Source organism: Talpa europaea (assembly GCF_964194135.1).
Source record: "Talpa europaea genome assembly, chromosome: 7".
NCBI lineage: Eukaryota > Metazoa > Chordata > Mammalia > Eulipotyphla > Talpidae > Talpa > Talpa europaea.
Window position 1 is genome coordinate 62,565,358 of NC_140074.1, and position 17,047 is coordinate 62,582,404.

The following is a 17,047-nucleotide window of genomic DNA, read 5'->3' on the forward strand; positions in this document are numbered from 1 at the left end:
AAGTTATCTCTGCTCTACCTTCTCAGGAAGTAACAGTTCTAAAGTTCAGTTCATGTCCTTCAGCCTTGATGGCTTTGTGAGTGACAGATGTCTGTGTGTTTTGGGGGTTCCAGGGGAGAAGGGGCCTGTGATTTATACTGAGTGCCAACAGAACTGCTACTGCAAGCATGCAGTGGGCATATCCTAAGCAGATTGTTTCAGGCCTTCAAAAAATTTTCATGTTGTTTACTTTTAGTGGTAATACATTTACATTTAAAATACTAAAGTATAAAAGAGCTTGGTCCTATCACTTACTAGTTACCATATTTCCAGGTTAAACAGTTCCCTTTGGACACAATGTTTCTGACTCTTACTTGTCTTTTTAAAGATATTATATATATATAAAACCAAATATGTACATAAACATTCATATATTCTCTCCACTTGCTTACTATAGACACTGTTCTGCATCTTGTATTTTTTCACAGAGGTATCTTGGAAATTGCCTTTGTACAGAGAGTTTTAACTACAGACTTCTTGTTCTGAATTGCAGTTTGAGTTTTCGATATAATCTATACTTACATTTTACAAACAGGAGAAAGTGGAAATGTCTGAAGTCCTGTACATAATGAATTCACTGAAGAAGGTTGTTGGTTTGTTAGGTGTAGATGACTTAATGGCATTTCTAACTCTACTACAGTACACAAAAATTTAAAAACATCATAGTATTACATAAACATTGAATAATATAATTTAAAACTTTGTAAACAATTATTATGTTTGCTCATTCTAATAAAAATTTTCAGTAAGAAATTTGGGTTATTAAAAATGCAAAATAACAGCTTAAATTTTTCCTCTATATAAGGAATTATACAGATAACACAGTATTTCAACTGTAATAGTGATTTTTAAAAAATACATTGACATCTAAAGATTATAGACTACAAGATAAAAATCTAAAACTTTATATATAATAGTGTTTTAACTTTGATAGCTTATATTATTAGTACTTAGGAAATAGTTATTTTTATCTCTATATTAAGTAATAGTAATATTTAGCAAATAGTATTAATGGAGAGTAATTCTTCACCTTGGTAAGTATGGAATCTAGGTGGCCTAACACAGACTTATATGTCTATAGAGTGGACTACACAATCTGATCCTCATTTATTCATGAGTATCCAGTGGTTTCTATCACTTTCATAATACATGATTAATGTGATTTAATTATATATATTACTAAATAACAATCATTAACATAGTAAGAAACAACACAATTTGGCATTACACTGGCACAAAAGACGATTCTTAAGATTCCCAATTTCACAGGCCAGTAATATTAACCATAATGACAGGCTTGATTTGGAGTCTTAAAAAGTTAAATTTACTGAAGTATACCAAATGTCAGCATTTTAACATTAATGCTATTTCCTCCAATCCTCTTCTCAGTCTTTGTACCTTCCCTTCTAGATACTATTCAGCTTTGATGCTAGCAGGTTAACTTAATGATAACAAAAAAACACAAAGTATAGATAAGAGAAAAAAACAACATATATTGCAAAAATCAAATTTTAAAGATGAAAAAACTGCTTTATAATAGACTTTAAATGCAAATATATTGGAATTTTATATCATATACAAGTAATCCCTGGTAAAATAAATGATTTATTCAAAATTTTTACCTAATTTGTTACATTCTGGCTCACGCTGACTTTGAATGGCCAAAATCTCTGTGGAGTTGCATTTTATATCCTCAATGTCAATTCCCTGTTTGGTAGTGATATCTGAAAAGAAAAGGAAATACACTCTCAGTAAAAGTGCTATTATATTATTTTCTCGTAATTTTGTTCATTCCTCTCTGACAATGTGAAGGCTGGAGGTATAGAAACTAGTCATTCATTAAAGTCACTTATCCTTTTCAATATTACTCACAGTTTTATGTTCTACTAACAAGGTAGCCTATGAGCTATTCTCCAATTTAAAAAAAAAGTTTTTTCACATTTTTTTAAATTGAGTAATTTTTAAATTGAGGTAACACTGGTTAACAACACTGTATGATTCAGAGGTACAGGTTCACACCTCTTCAGATACATGTTACTACATAGCACCCACCACTAAGGCCCCCATAATCCTCTACCTCAATCCATTAGGCCTCCTCTTCCCTTTGCTTCCTCCATACCTTCTTCCACAAGTAGCCTCAATTCTACAGTCAGCTTTCTAGGATTTGTTTGGTTTAGTTTTTAGTTCCTTTGTTTTGTTGATTTATATTTCACATGATAAAATCATCCAGTATTTGTCTTCCCCTTTCTGACTTATTTCACTTAGCATAATCTCCTTTACTTCCAGCTGTGTTGTCACAAGCGGTAAGATTTCATCTTTTTCTTAACTGAGTAGTATTCCATTGTGTATATATACCACATCTTCTTAATTTATTCATCTGTGCCTGGGCACTTAGGTTGTTTCCATACTTTAGTTATTTAAAGAGTGCTGCAATGAACCTAGGACCACACATAACCCTTCAAATTAGTGTTTGTGTATTCTTCCACCCTGTAGTTTTAAGCTCTGCTATATTTTGAAGTTCTGGTGTGAATTTGCTCCACTTGCTGCTTTGATTTGTAGGGTAATCAATGAGTCACCTGATTTAGCCTCATCTGCAAGAATTCCTTCAAGTCTGTGGCTCACTGATGGCAAATACCCCTGTTCTCAATGTATATCACAAATCTCCCTTCACTCCTCCCTTAATATTATCTTTGTCCATTTCAACTGGAACTTATAAAGGTAAAGTCAAATATTTGGCTCAAGTTGTCATTAAAAAATATTTACTAAGTCTAACTGAGATAAAAGCATGTAAATTCTAGGTTATAACTCTCCAAGTCATCTGATTCCATGAATCATCACATTACTCTGACCATCTCCATACCTAACTAAAGTCAGCATGGAAGTTGCTAGTATACAAGAAAACAGTTCTTAAAAAATTAATACAGTCATAGGTGCTAAAACTTTATCTGTTTAAGCATCTTAAAATGGTTAGATTAACCTCAGAGACATTCTAAACTTGCAAATGCATTAAGAGACAATGAGAAGAACGTCATCATTGTCATGACATGTACAATGTAATCTGCAGAACGCAAATCTGAAAGTTCAGAAAAAAAGATTAAGGAGCAAGCATTTTTATACATGTTATAATAAATAATTTTTATAAGTCACAGATTTTTTAATTATTTCTTACCTCTTTTGAAAAGTTTTTCATTTTCATCTTCATAACTTATTATTTCTGGCATTAAGTTTAATGATTCCTTCAGCTCTGACAGTGAAGGAATATTAGTTTCTTGTTTGGGGCTTGTGGGTATTAAGAATTCACATTCAAGCAAAAGTGATGGCTGAAAAAATAGGCAAAACAAGGTTCAAAAGAAATGTTTCTGAATTTGTAAATGTATATATATTTTTTTAAATAGAGGCATGTTTTTTTATTTATTTATTATATTTGTTTGTTTGTTTTGTTTATACATGCACTGGGTACAGTCAGAAGCGCGGGAGGGTGAGAGAATTCACCAGAGCCAGAGTGGGGAGCAGAGCAGGCAGAAGGACTGAAGTACACTGCTGAGGGGAGCAGCGGGTGGCAGGAGAGGTCTGCGCGCCATGTGGGATCCTCCTCCGGTGGCCGGGGAGCAGCCGGGGATCGAACCGGCGTCGCAGAGGCCGCGGGCAGCTTCGCAACCCAGCGCTCAACAGCTGCGCCACCGGGGAGGCCCTGTATATATTTTCTTAATTGTGTACCAAATTTTAAAGTAAATCCACACTCAAAAATATTGATGCCATGCATACTCTTAAAAAAAGGAAGCAATAGCAGCCAAAAATATATTACATTACAAGCAATCTTCTCTTTGAGTAATATCCTTTATGGTCACTGGTTATATTTATGATATGCAATATCCCTTAGTGCAGAAAAACCTTCTTTTGGGTTAACAATAATTTTGAAATTTCTAAGTTTAAAACAATCAGAGCAGCAGATAAGAGTTGGTGAACGGAGAGAAATGAAGAAGACAGATGAAAAAGAATGGCTATTTATTGCACTCCATGGAATTTGTTTCTCTTTCATTCCTATAGAAATGAATTTTTTAACAAGTGAGACTATGTGCCTAACCCTCACAGTTAATGGGGGAGAGAAGGGATTAAAGGGACTAATAGGTGAATAAATACATTTTCTATGAGTGTTAAAATGGTTAATTATAAGGAAACACTTTAAATGCCTTAAGAGCATTGTACATACATATTATAAGAAAAGCCCTGCATATAAAACATCTTGAGTTGTCTTAAAAAAAATTTTAAAGTGAGCCTCCCTGGTGGCGCAAGGGGTTAAGTCGCAGCATTATGAAACTATCTATAGCCACTGCTGTACTAGTTCGATCTCCAGCCAGGCAGCTAACCAACGTGGCGCAGCAAACCTCTCCTGTCTTGCCCACTGCTCCCTTTAGCAGTGTATTTCAGTAAATCTGCCTGTTCTGCTCCCCACTGTTTCTGGTGAATCCTCTCATCCCTCCCCTCCCACCCCTACCCCCCCCCCCCCCCGCACCTCTGGCCTGTACCCAGTTTTTGTATGCATAAATAAATAAACCTTTAAAATAATTTTAAGTAACTTTAAAATGCATCACTCTTTACAGGCCTTGATTTTTGAGTTCGTTATATAGCAAAAAATTAACTGCTAGAATACTTTATATATTAAAATATACTATCAATTTTGTGTGTAATTGGAACTGAAAGCTAGAAAAGAAGGTCAGCTGTTGACAAGTTTGACCTTTAATATGCAAAGACGCTATCTTCCTTATTAACCACTGGCAGACCTAAAATGCAATCTCAGATTAATTTTAGTCTTACTCCTTCAATGAGATCAATTTTGTTAAAGTACAAGTAATAATTTGTTTTGTATGTAACTCACAAACCAACATTTCTAGCTCCAGTCCCTAATTTTTTATGTAGAACATGACTACTTAGTGTCCAGACTAGCTATATTGGTTAAAATCACTGGGAGAGGTTTTAAATTTCCCTATACCTGGGCTTCACACCAGACCAATTAAATCAGAATACAGCTGGGAAAGCTCCAGGCTTCAGTATTTTATTACAACTCTCCAAGTAATTTTGTGTAGCCAATATTTAGAACCACTATCTTAGAAAGAAATCTGACTCCTTAATTGACACAATCAACTCATTATCAAGTCTTTTAAACTTGACAATGGGTAGGTGGTCAACATATATTACTAAAAGTTATCAAAGAATGCTTTGCTGACTTTCATAAAAATATTACTGAAAACAAGTATTACAGCTTCATTTAAGCCTACTGTGTCTTCAAGCTTCTCCACACAGAAGTTTTCTTTGTCCATGTAAAAATCTTCTGTTACAAAATCTTTCCAATCTCCTTGAAAATCGAAACATTCCCTTAATTAAAAAAACAGAAGACTAAATTAGTCTATACTAACAGCAAGATACACACTAAATGTAGCCAATCAAAATACATAATACAATAAGAGTTGAGGTAGAGCAATAATAAAATATTATTACTGATAACATCTGGACTTGTGTACAAGTAAAGAACATCTCCTCTTAAAAATATTTATAATATTGGGCATTAAATACCTGGAAAAATCAGCTTCTTTGAAGATTTGTCCTTTGAAATCTAAAAGGGGATCTTTTACCAAAAATACTTTTAGTCTACTCAACAAAGTATGCAAAGTTGGTAGCTGATTTTTACAGGCTGAGTTATTTACAAAAATAATTTCTTCATCATCAATAGAAAAATCTGAAAAGAAATAAAAAATATAAAAAAATAAGAATGAAACTAAAAGATTACAAAGGGATCTAGATAGCTTTTGTAGTCAACCATTAAATAGAGTGGGTGTTTTAACTCATTTTTAATTCCTTAGTTCTTTATTGTACTATACATATAAATAAAACATGCACTGGTCCATAAGTAAAAGTTTAATAAATTTTAGTATTATTTCGTATACTGAGTAGTAACCAAATATCCAGAAAGAATTGTAGTGGCTCACTTTTTTCAACAAAGATTAGTTTAATCAATGGAGGAAAATATTTCGTGGACTACCACTGGCTTCAAAGTAGCCAGGGGTAGCCTAAACAAAACTGAAAAACAAAAGCATTTAACTTACACTGACCCTCGTATTTTCTCCCCTGTGTTATTTTACAATTTTTTATAAAATAGTCTGGAAATTTATATATTTTTTCCACATCTTTTATGGCATCAATTTATAGAGAATGGGTTCCAGTAGCTCAGGTTCCCATACATTGGGATAGAAGCACACACGAAGTGCACTTCCCTAGGTAGAGTAGGCAGGTGCTCCAATTGAACCCAAGAATATTTCCTTTTGGCTTCCTTTTGTTTCCTGATCATTTTCCTTCACGTGTTTCAGGAAGCTATCTTGGCTGCAAGAGTGCTTCATATGTTCAATAACATTTATTATCCTGTCAAGAATCTTGCCTAAGATAAACACCTGGGATTACATTAAACTGAAAAGCTTCTGTACAGCCAAAGACACATTAACCAAAACAGAGAGACACCCCACTGATTGGGAAAAAATCTTTGCACTCCATCCAACTAATAAGGGACTGATCACAAAGATATACAAAGAACTCACAGGGTTCAACAAAAACAAAATAAACAATCCAGTCAAGAAATGGGCAGAGAACTCAAAAGACATTTCTCCAAAGAGGAAATGCAAATGGCCAACAGGCATATGAAAAAATGTTCAACATCCCTTATCATCAGGGAAATGCAAATCAAAACCACACTGAGATACCACCTTACACCAGTAAGAATGGCACATATCAAAAAAAGAAGCAACAAAAAATGTTGGCGAGGATGTGGTGAAAAAGGAACTCTCCTACATTACTGGCGGGAGTGCAAATTGGTCCAACCACTGAGGAAAGGTTCCTCAACCTGCTAAAAATGGAGCTACCATACGATCCGGCAATTCCACTACTAGGGATCTACCCAAAGGACACAGAAACAGTGATTCAAAAGAGCACCTGTACACCTATGTTTATTACAGCACTATTTGCAATAGGTAAAACCTGGAAACAACCCAAATGCCCAAAAATAGATGACTGGATCAAGACGATGAGGTACATATACACAATGGAATATTATTCAGCAATCAAAAAAGATAAACTCATGCCATTTGCAGCAATGTGGATGGAGCTAGAAGGAATTATGCTCAGTGAAATAAGCCAGAAGGAAAAATAAAAGCATTGGATGGTTTCACTTATAACAGGAATATAGGAGAACCAAATAAGACATCAGTGTAAAAAAATAATAACAGTACAAAACACAACAAAGCAAAACAGACAATTATAAACCAGAGACATCCTGCAAAGGAGGAAGAGGGAGAGGGCTGAGAGGGAGGGAGGAAGGAGCACAGGGGACTGTGGTGATGGTGCATGGGTGCCTTGGGGAAGGAAATTCTATGGGGACTCAATCTGAGGGGGTGAGGGGAAGCAAATATTTTCTAAAAAAAAGGTAAAAAAAAAGGATAAATGTTAAAATAAAAAATACATGAAAAAATAAATAAAAATGAAAAAAAGAATTTTGCCTTTTACTTCCTGCATGCTGGGCAATATTATTGACTCCTCCAGTTTTGCCATGTTAAAATTTGTGGGGCCTTCTTTTTTGAACAATGCCTATCCCCTTGTTTATAGGTTTGCATGCATGTAACCAAAGGAACAATTCCATATTTCCCCAAAGGCCTAGAGAACATATGGTACGGTTTTCTCTTTTTCCCCTTTGTGTTGGTTATGCCAGCAACTTATGGGAAGGTGATGGTTCTAGCCAAAAGGGAAACTCTTCAGGTCTCCTCAGAGACAATGACATGTAAGAATGAAGTTGGTCTACAAAGCCTACAAAATGAGACCAACTCTAATTCTACCACTGTAAAGTTATTCAAAATGGTTGTTATAAAATTAATTACAATGAAAGTTCTAAAGCAAAGTATCTACTTGAGAAGGGTGATATATTTTATGTATCAGGAATCACTATTGCCAAACAGATAATTGTTGGAATTATTGCTCCTCTGTACCCCACACTACCATGTTGACCATGTTTGGATTACTTTTGGATCTCAGTTGTGTCAATGCTATGTTTCTGAGCTAAAAGAGGAAATATATAACTGACCCCCATTTTTCAATAAGCTCCTGAGAGGAAAAGAAAATTTAAATTCATATGAAGCACTACTCAGAAAGTCAAATTCCCAAAAGCAAAAGCCACACTGTTCTGGGCAGTGGCCTGACATGAAAGGGATAGCATGGTGTGATGTCTTTCATGACCAACCATACCACTGATACACTTGTACTTAAAAACAAAGTTGTTATAAAGCAGGCAGCTGGGGAATATCCCTTTGCCTGGTGCTAACATGAAATGCCAAGGGAGAACCTACAGAGCAGCCTCCTGAAAGATTGTTTATCTGAACCTGTTGAGTTCCTGATACTCTTGAGGTCACGAGATTCCCATGACAAATTTGGCACCAAAGAAAACTAGTCAATTTCATGTCAAAGCAGAGCTTATCTGAGACTAGAATTTGAAGATGGTCCATTCATACCTCTATTGTGCAAATACTAATTAAATTAATAGTAAAAACCCAAACAGCAATAGCATATATCTCTGTCTTAACTTCCACTTCCAAACACAGACCCTCTAGAATTCGCTTCCTCTAGGCTCCTCCTAGTGTTTCTGGGAACAGGGACAGCCAGTTATCAGTTAGGAGGTTTTGTTTCAAAACTCTCCTTTTCTGATTGGAACCACTTGAGGGCAGCATTACACCATAAGCAATAATAATCTTTACAGATTCTTTTACTGAGGGAGCTACTTTCTTACATTCTTATTGTCTATGTCTGTCTCTTACATTCTTTTCTTGTATGTCTTATTCCCTGGGGGTCTTACTTTAATACAGCTATTATAATACAAATATGAGAACACTGTTTCCCTTTATTGTAGAACATTGTTAAATTGTCCTGAGGAAACAAAATTTTGTCTAGTCTCTACAAGAAGCAGAAAAAAGAGGTTTATTTATAGGAAAGAAGCAAGTCTTTTTCTTTGCAGAAGATACTTTTTTGGTCTACCTACAGAACCCATGATAACTAAATGAAAAATGAAGTAGTTCACTGAAGTGTTTGATAGAAAACGTACGATCAGTGGTTTTCAAATATACATAAAAACCTAATCAAAAGTTAATAAAAAATCATACATAACCAACTATCAAGGAATAAACATAACAAAAATGTGCAGAAAATATATGGAAGAAACCATAAACTTTAATGGGGATCATTAAAAAAACTTAAAAGGCAAGATAAAACATTTTCTTCGCTAGAAAGACCATGGGGAAAAAAGTTAAAAGATCCAAATAACATCTCAATTTCTCAAAAGATGTTACAGAACTTAAAAAAACTGATTACAAAGTAAGTCTGGAAGAATGGAAGAATAGATATGAGAAAAGAAAAAAAATAACAAAAAAGATGATTAAAACATGTTGTATTTATTAAATACTTAAAATTATAAAATACTGACACAATAGACAAATCAGTAGAAAATAAATATTCACAAATAAACTCTAATGCGAACAAGGATTTGGCAGATGATATAAGTGACATTTCTTTCTTTTTTTTTTTTTTTAAAGATTTATGTATTTATTTATACAAGAACTGGGGTACAGGCCAGACTTGCCGGAGGGTGAGAGGATTCACCAGAGGCCAAGTGGGAAACAGAACAGGCAGACTGACGAAATACACTGCTGAGGGGAGCAGTGGGCGCAACAGGAGAGGTCTGCTGTGCCATGTGGGACACTCACGGGCCGGCTGGGATCGAACTGGCGCTGCAAAGGCTGCGGGCAGCTTCACAGCACTGTGCTCAACTGCCTGTGCCACCAGGGGAGGCCCAAAGTGGCATTTCTAATCAATGGGGAGGGCCTCCCCGGTGGCGCAGCGGTTGAGCGCTGGGTTGCGAAGCTGCCCACAGCCTCTGTGGCTCCGGTTCGATCCCCGGCTGCTCCCCTGCCACCGGAGGAGGGTCCCACATGGCGCACAGACCTCTCCTGCCGCCCGCTGCTCCCCTCAGCAGTGTACTTTGTCAGTCTGCCTGCTCTGCTCTCCGCTCTGACTCTGGTGAATTCTCTCACCCTCCCGTGCTTCTGACTGTACCCAGTGCGTGTATAAATAAACAAACAAAACAAATAAATAAATAAATACATGCCTCTAAAGGAAAAAAAAAAAATCTAATCAATGGGGAAAGGAAATAATACTGGGACAATTGCCAAAACATTTGGAAATAAATGCCTTTTTTAAATGGAATTTTGAGGGTTCACTGTGATATTTATCTTTTTTAAAAAGATTTATTTATTTATTTATCCATTCATTCATTCATTCAAGAACTGGGGTACAGGCCAGATTCGCGGGACGGTGAGAGGATTCACCAGAGACACAGCAGGGAACAGTACAGGCAGACTGAGGAAATACACTGCTGAGGGGAGCAGCGGGTGAGACAGGAGAGGTCTGCTGCGCCATGTGGGACCCGCGCCAGCCAGCCGGGATTGAACAGGCACTGTAGAGCCTGCAGACAGCTTCACAACACTGCACTCAAGTGCCTGTGCCACCAGGGAAAGCCCTGGAAATAAATGCTTTTTATTCTCACTTTTAAACAACCACACAGCTGCATGGATGGAGCTGGAAGGTATTATGCTAAGTGAATAAACCAGAGGAGAAAGAAAATACCAGATGCTGTCACGTATATGTGGATTACAGAAAAGTCAAACAAATGGTTAGACAAAAACAAACATTAAAATCAACCCTTGAAAGCTGACCAGAGATCTGAGGTATACAGGGGTAGGAAGGGAAGAAAAGGGGGTGAAAGAGTACGTAATTTTTAATGGTAAGACATTAAAGTATTTCTTCTATTGTTGAGAACAAGAATGGCAATTATTACTACTTTTACTGAATGATAACTTAACGTCCTAGTTAGCATAGAAAGACAAAAAAAGATATAAATGCTGTAAAGTAAGAAACAGATGGCCAATAAAATCACTGTCTTGAACTATCTACCCTCCCATGTTCACTACAGCATTTTCACAATAGCCAAGGTATGAGAAGAACTAAATGTCTATTGACAGATTAATGGATAAATAAAGATGACACATACACAACAAGGATATTGTTCAGCCTTAAAAAAGAACACCCAGGGCCTCCCTGGTGGTGCAGTAGGTTAAGTCTCAGCACTATGAAGCAATTCACAGCCACTGCAGCTCAAGTTCGATCCTGGCCAAGGAGCTGCCAGCTGCTTCCCTCAGCAGTGTATTTCAGTAGATCTGCCTGTTCTGCTCCCCACTCTATCTCTGGTGAATCCTCTCACCACCCTCTCTGCTCCCTCACACCTCTGTCTTACAGCCCCCAGCTCTTATATGCATAAATAAATAAATCTTAAAAAAAAAAAAAAAAAAGAACACCCATTTGTGATATGGCTGAACCTGGAAGGCATTATGCTAAGTGAAACAAGACAGACAGAGTACAAGAAACACTGTGCAGTATCATTTGTTTATGAAATCTTTTTTTATGAAATCTTAAAATGAAAAAAGTGAAACTCAAGGAAATAGCAAGTAGAATGGCTGTCAGGGACTGGTGTTGGGATATGAGGGAACTAGGAAAGGTTGGTAAAGGGCTGGTAAAACTTCCAGTTAAAAAGTGAAGTCTGGGCCTCCCCTGGTGGTGCAGCAGTTGAGGGCTGGGCTGCAAAGCTGCCCATAGCCTTTGCAGCACTGGTTCGATCCCCAGCCGCTGGGCGAGGGTCCTACTTGGTATGCAGACCTCTCTTGCCGCCCACTGCTCCCCTCAGCAGTGTATTTCGTCGGTCTGCCTGTTCTGTTCCCCGCTCTGGCTCTGGTGAATTCTCTCACCCTTCCGCACTTCTGACTGTACCCAGTACTTGTATAAATAAATAAATAAATCTTTAAAAAAAAAAGTGAAGTCTGAGGAATAAATGTATAACATGGTAACTACAGTTGATAATACTGCAGGGTATAAATGAAATTTGCTAAGAGAGGAAGAAGTACTTAAAAAAAGATAAATACATGAAGTGATGGATATGTTGTATACTTTAAATATAATAAAATTTTATTTGAGCTACATTTGCATTTACTTCTATATCTGAAAATATCTTCACAAAATGATTATATTTATTGATAAATAATGTGAATATTATAGAAAAATTAGTACATGTCAATGAATCAACAATAAAAGGAAATAAACATTTGAAATTAACTTATGACATAGTAATTATATTCTTATGAAACAAAGCAAATTTATAGTATCACATCAATTGAACTTCAAAGCATAATATGTCCCTTTTGATTTAGACAGTGAAATCGTAGTATCTACAAATCTGGTAGCAATCAATGTAACTGCTAAGAAAGGACATGAAATTGCAAATCTAAATTTATAAAGTGAAGTAGAATGACAAGCTCCTTAAGGAAATAAAAGAGATAGACAATTCATATATATTTGGGAAATTCAAGCATATTTTCATCAGCAACATATAGTAAAGAAGCTTCTGATGCTAGCTGATGATAAATATTATGAAATTTGCCAATAGTAGTTTGCAGTATGAAATATTAATAGTGATAGTAATGTTTGGATGACATGTTTTTTTACAGATAACCTCTTTACGTGCATACATACATAAGCTAGTCCAAGCAAAATTTTTGACAAGAAATAAGAAGTAAATTTAATAACTTTCACAAAATTGTACCACTTTTAAGAATAGATTTGGACTATGATCAAATCTGACTCCTAATTCAAGCTCTTCCTACTGTATATCATACTCTCAAGTTCAGTCACTGTCTCTGTCTCTGTCTCAGTCTCTCTCTCACTCCTCCTTCTCCTCTTCCTCTTCCTCCCCTCTACATCTCAAACTATGAGGGATTTAGTTCTCTATTTATCATCATACCTATATATCAATACTAAAAATCTTATACACAATTTACATATCTACATAAAAATAGCAGTAAAAAAGGCAAATTATTTTTCACGCTCAAACTATAGCATATCTTAAATTATGGTAGCAATTATATGAAAGAAACTTAACTTCTTTAATTTAAAAAAGGAATACATTATTATACATATAAAAGAGGTAGTTCTAATCGAGTTTTTATACTATTGAGAGAATTCAGTACCCTCTAAAAAGGTGAGAAATTTGAAACAAAGTTTGGACAAAATATACTTTTAATTATTATTAAATAATAAACAAATTGTAAAAACCATAAAAAATGAATTTCCTGACCCAACATTGCAATATTCCATTTCTACTTTCAATTATAGCTTCACATAAACTAGATGAGACTGAAAATACCTGGCACATTTTAGAAAATAAAATATAACCATAATTTAGTTTTTTTTTTTTATAGAGGCATGTTTTTATTTATTTATTTATTTAATTTGTTTGTTTTGTTTATACATGCACTGGGTACAGTCAGAAGCGCGGGAGGGTGAGAGAATTCACCAGAGCCAGAGTGGGGAGCAGAGCAGGCAGAAGGACTGAAGTACACCGCTGAGGGGAGCAGCGGGTGGCAGGAGAGGTCTGCGCGCCATGTGGGATCCTCCTCCGGTGGCCGGGGAGCAGCCGGGGATCGAACCGGCGCTGCAGAGGCCGCGGGCAGCTTCGCAACCCAGCGCTCAACCGCTGCGCCACCGGGGAGGCCCAAATATAACCATAATTTAATGTAACATCAGATAGACATGTTATCAGATCTGTACCCAGATGCTAATATCATTGTAGCAATATGTTGTGAGTACCCTATGATCAAGTCCCTGAAGCTATTTTGAAGCCCAGTATACTTAAGCCCCCCCTAAAACAATCTAAATTGCAAAAGGGGATTATATGAAAGAAAAAGTGTTTCCTTAATGAGGTAAATAAAGCTTAGAATTATAATTTTGTCAAAGAATATATATATATTTTTAAAGATTTATTTATTCATGAATACATGAACCGGGGTACAGGCCAGATGCGCAGGAGTGGGAGAGGATTCACCAGAGACAGAGCAGGGAACAGAACAGGCAGAATGACTGAAATACACTGCTGAGGGGGGCAGCGGGCGAGATAGGAGAGGTCTGCCACCCCATGTAGGATTCTTGCTGGCCGGCTGGGGTTGAACTGGCGCTGCAGATGCTGTGGACAACTTCACAGCACTGCACTCAACCGCCTGCACCATCAGGGAAGGCCCAAGAATATTTTTAATAAAACAAAAACTTCAACCAATTAAAAGAAAAATCTCACTGAAATGAAAATGTATCTATCAGTAAGAAATGTTGAATAACAAGGGAAATCACAAATATTTTACCTTGGTTCTGTGCTTGAAGTGTTGGACATTTTTCTAAACAGCTGACAAGTGTAAATACTTCACTGTAGTCCTTATGGGTGTACATGCTGGCTTCCTCTACTTCAGTTTGGGAGTTTGGGTTTGAACTTGGAACAATTTCCTCAAAGTCACAGTTAATATAGGTCGCCATTTCTGTGCCTGTTTTTCTATAATATAAAAATACAGATTTTATATATGTACTATTGTAAAACATTTTCATTAACATATCGTACATGTTCATTGTAGAAAAATTACAAAATTCCAACAGAGTGAGAAAAATTACCCATAGTGCCATCACTCAAGGAGAAATTAAAAAATTATGACATCCTGCTGGTGTCAGAGTCTTGCTTATTGTTGTGGGAAAACTTCAGCCCCACATGCTGGAATTGGGTGCAGAATTTCAGTAAATCTAAAAGTCATCTTTTAGATTGAAAAATATCTTTGGAATTTTTAGAATTTTAAATCTTTAGTCCAGGTAAATCTAAAGAGGCAGAAATAAACTAATGGTTGTCTATCAGAAAGAGAGGGGAAAGAATGGGAAGTGGCTGCTAATAGGTATAGTATTTTCTTCTGTGTTGATAGAAATGCTCTAAAATTGAATGTGGTGATGGCTGTACAACTCTGAACATTCTAAAAACCATTACATTGAACATTAAAAATGGTTGAATTATATGCATATGAATTACATCTCAATAAAGCTGTTATATAAATCAAACCAGACAAAAATTCTGGTGGTATGAATTTCAGTTCCAACAATTCACTAGTTGAGTGATCATTGTAAATTACTTAATCTGAGCCTTAGTTTCTTACATGCAATATTGGGATAGTAACGTTCACCTCACATAGTTGTTAGAAGTAGGAAATAAATGTGTGTGCAATATCCTACATTCACCTGAATGCAGCATGACAGAAGAGCAGAGAACACTATTACATGTTCTTTGTCTTGTTCTATTTGGCCATGTGTTCTGTTCTAGAAGCTAGGAAGCTTACTAAATGTTCTCCCTAATCTTTTCCCATTTATCCTAGCCTCCGTAATTCAATTGCTTTGACCCCCACTTTAGCCAATCCATCAAGCTATCTTCATTTTTTGAAAGTGCTATATTTACTCTAATATGTATTTACTTATTAGGAATTTAACCGATGCTGGTGGTTTTGAAAACATTAGAATAGTTTTTTGTTGTTAGTATTCTGTTGCAAGTTGCATAGTTTCGACTATAAGAGCTAATTTATGCACTGTTAGTTTTAGTGTGCAATTTTGCAGAAATAAGATTTTTAGAAACATATGGCAAAAGTGTCCATAAATATTAAAACATAGCACACTAACAAAGTAGTAAAAGAACTGAGGTCTTAAAATCAATATTAAGGAGTAACAAAAAATAGGAACAAGAAACAGAAATGAAAAAGAAAGAAATATCAAGATTGAGGAAATCTAGATAGTGCTGGTCAATAAAACTGTAGTTCCTGAATTATTTAAAATAAAATTTCAGTGTGGAGTCTCTGTACCTTCTGCTCAATTTTGCTGTGAACTAAAATTTCTCTAAAAAACAAAGTCTATAAAAAAATTAAATTGTACTGCATGACTCTAAACAGAAATTAATAATGGCTTAAACACACATAAAAAATCTGGAGGTTAAAAGCTCTGATAATTTGTCAGGCACAGAAATTCCTTTTGTTCCACTCTGCCATTCCTGGGTTTAGTTGGTCAGAACAGTTCAAAATGGTTGCTGGAGCAAGTCATTACATCTGTACTGCAGCATCAGGAGAAGGAAAGTAAAGAAGAAAAACATACCTCTTCCTTTTAAGGGCACATTTTAGTTGGCTACTTGTTTCTCTCAAGTATAACTAAGGAAAACTTAAATTATTCAAACTTGAATGTGTGAATAATGACTAAATTCTTCCTGAGTTTGATTAATATTCTTTGCATGAAGTGAAGCAATAGACTAAGTTATTTACATTTGCAATGATGTCTCTAAATTGCGTGTAGATTAACAATGTAGATTAATTGTTCTTCATATTATCTTCTATGTTCCTATCTCTGACACTGTACTTCCCACACTGTTATAATTATTTATTTCTAAATCTCTATGTCCCCATTTTCTTGCATTCTTTGAGAGTAGAAATTATATGTCATTCTTTTTTTTTTTTAAAGATTTGTTTATTTATACAAGCATTGGGTACAGTAACAAGCATGCGGGAGGGTGAGAGAATTCACCAGAGCCAAAGCGGAGAACAGAACAGGCAGACTGACGAAGTACACTGCTGAGGGGAGCAGCGGGCAGCAGGAGAGGTCTGCGTGCCATGTGGGACCCTCGCCCAGTGGCCGGGGATTGAACCGGCACTGCAGAGGCTGCAGGCAGCTTGGCAACCCAGCGCTCAACCGCTGCACCACCGGGGAGGCCCATATGTCATTCATTTTTATAGCTAGTATTGAACACACAGGATGATATCCAGTAAAAATGTGATAAATGACTGAAATAACAATTCAAAATAAGGTAGAAAATCAGCCTTAAACCTGCATTTATACTACACAAAAGGGCCATTTTTAATATAAAAGATTCTATAGATACTTTCTACAGAAAGTTTATTTATTAAAAGCATAATACCATATTTGCTATGTTTCTGTGATCTTTTACAATACAAATGCATGGATAACAGTTAATTTGTGTGAG

General features: G+C 36.0%; 1 protein-coding gene across 1 annotated transcript in view; it reads right to left on the reverse strand.

Annotated features, from left to right (window-relative positions):
- The window catches only part of SHOC1 (shortage in chiasmata 1), a gene marked incomplete at both ends in the record, with an annotated part of 74,530 nt that overhangs the window by 50,405 nt on the left and 7,078 nt on the right, over window positions 1-17,047 (reverse strand). Inside the window, 6 exons of the mRNA XM_084237338.1 lie at window positions 562-673; window positions 1,662-1,763; window positions 3,209-3,359; window positions 5,298-5,412; window positions 5,611-5,773; window positions 14,361-14,545. Coding sequence (XP_084093464.1) covers window positions 562-673; window positions 1,662-1,763; window positions 3,209-3,359; window positions 5,298-5,412; window positions 5,611-5,773; window positions 14,361-14,545 — 828 coding nt within the window. The remainder of the gene's footprint in view (window positions 1-561; window positions 674-1,661; window positions 1,764-3,208; window positions 3,360-5,297; window positions 5,413-5,610; window positions 5,774-14,360; window positions 14,546-17,047) is intronic.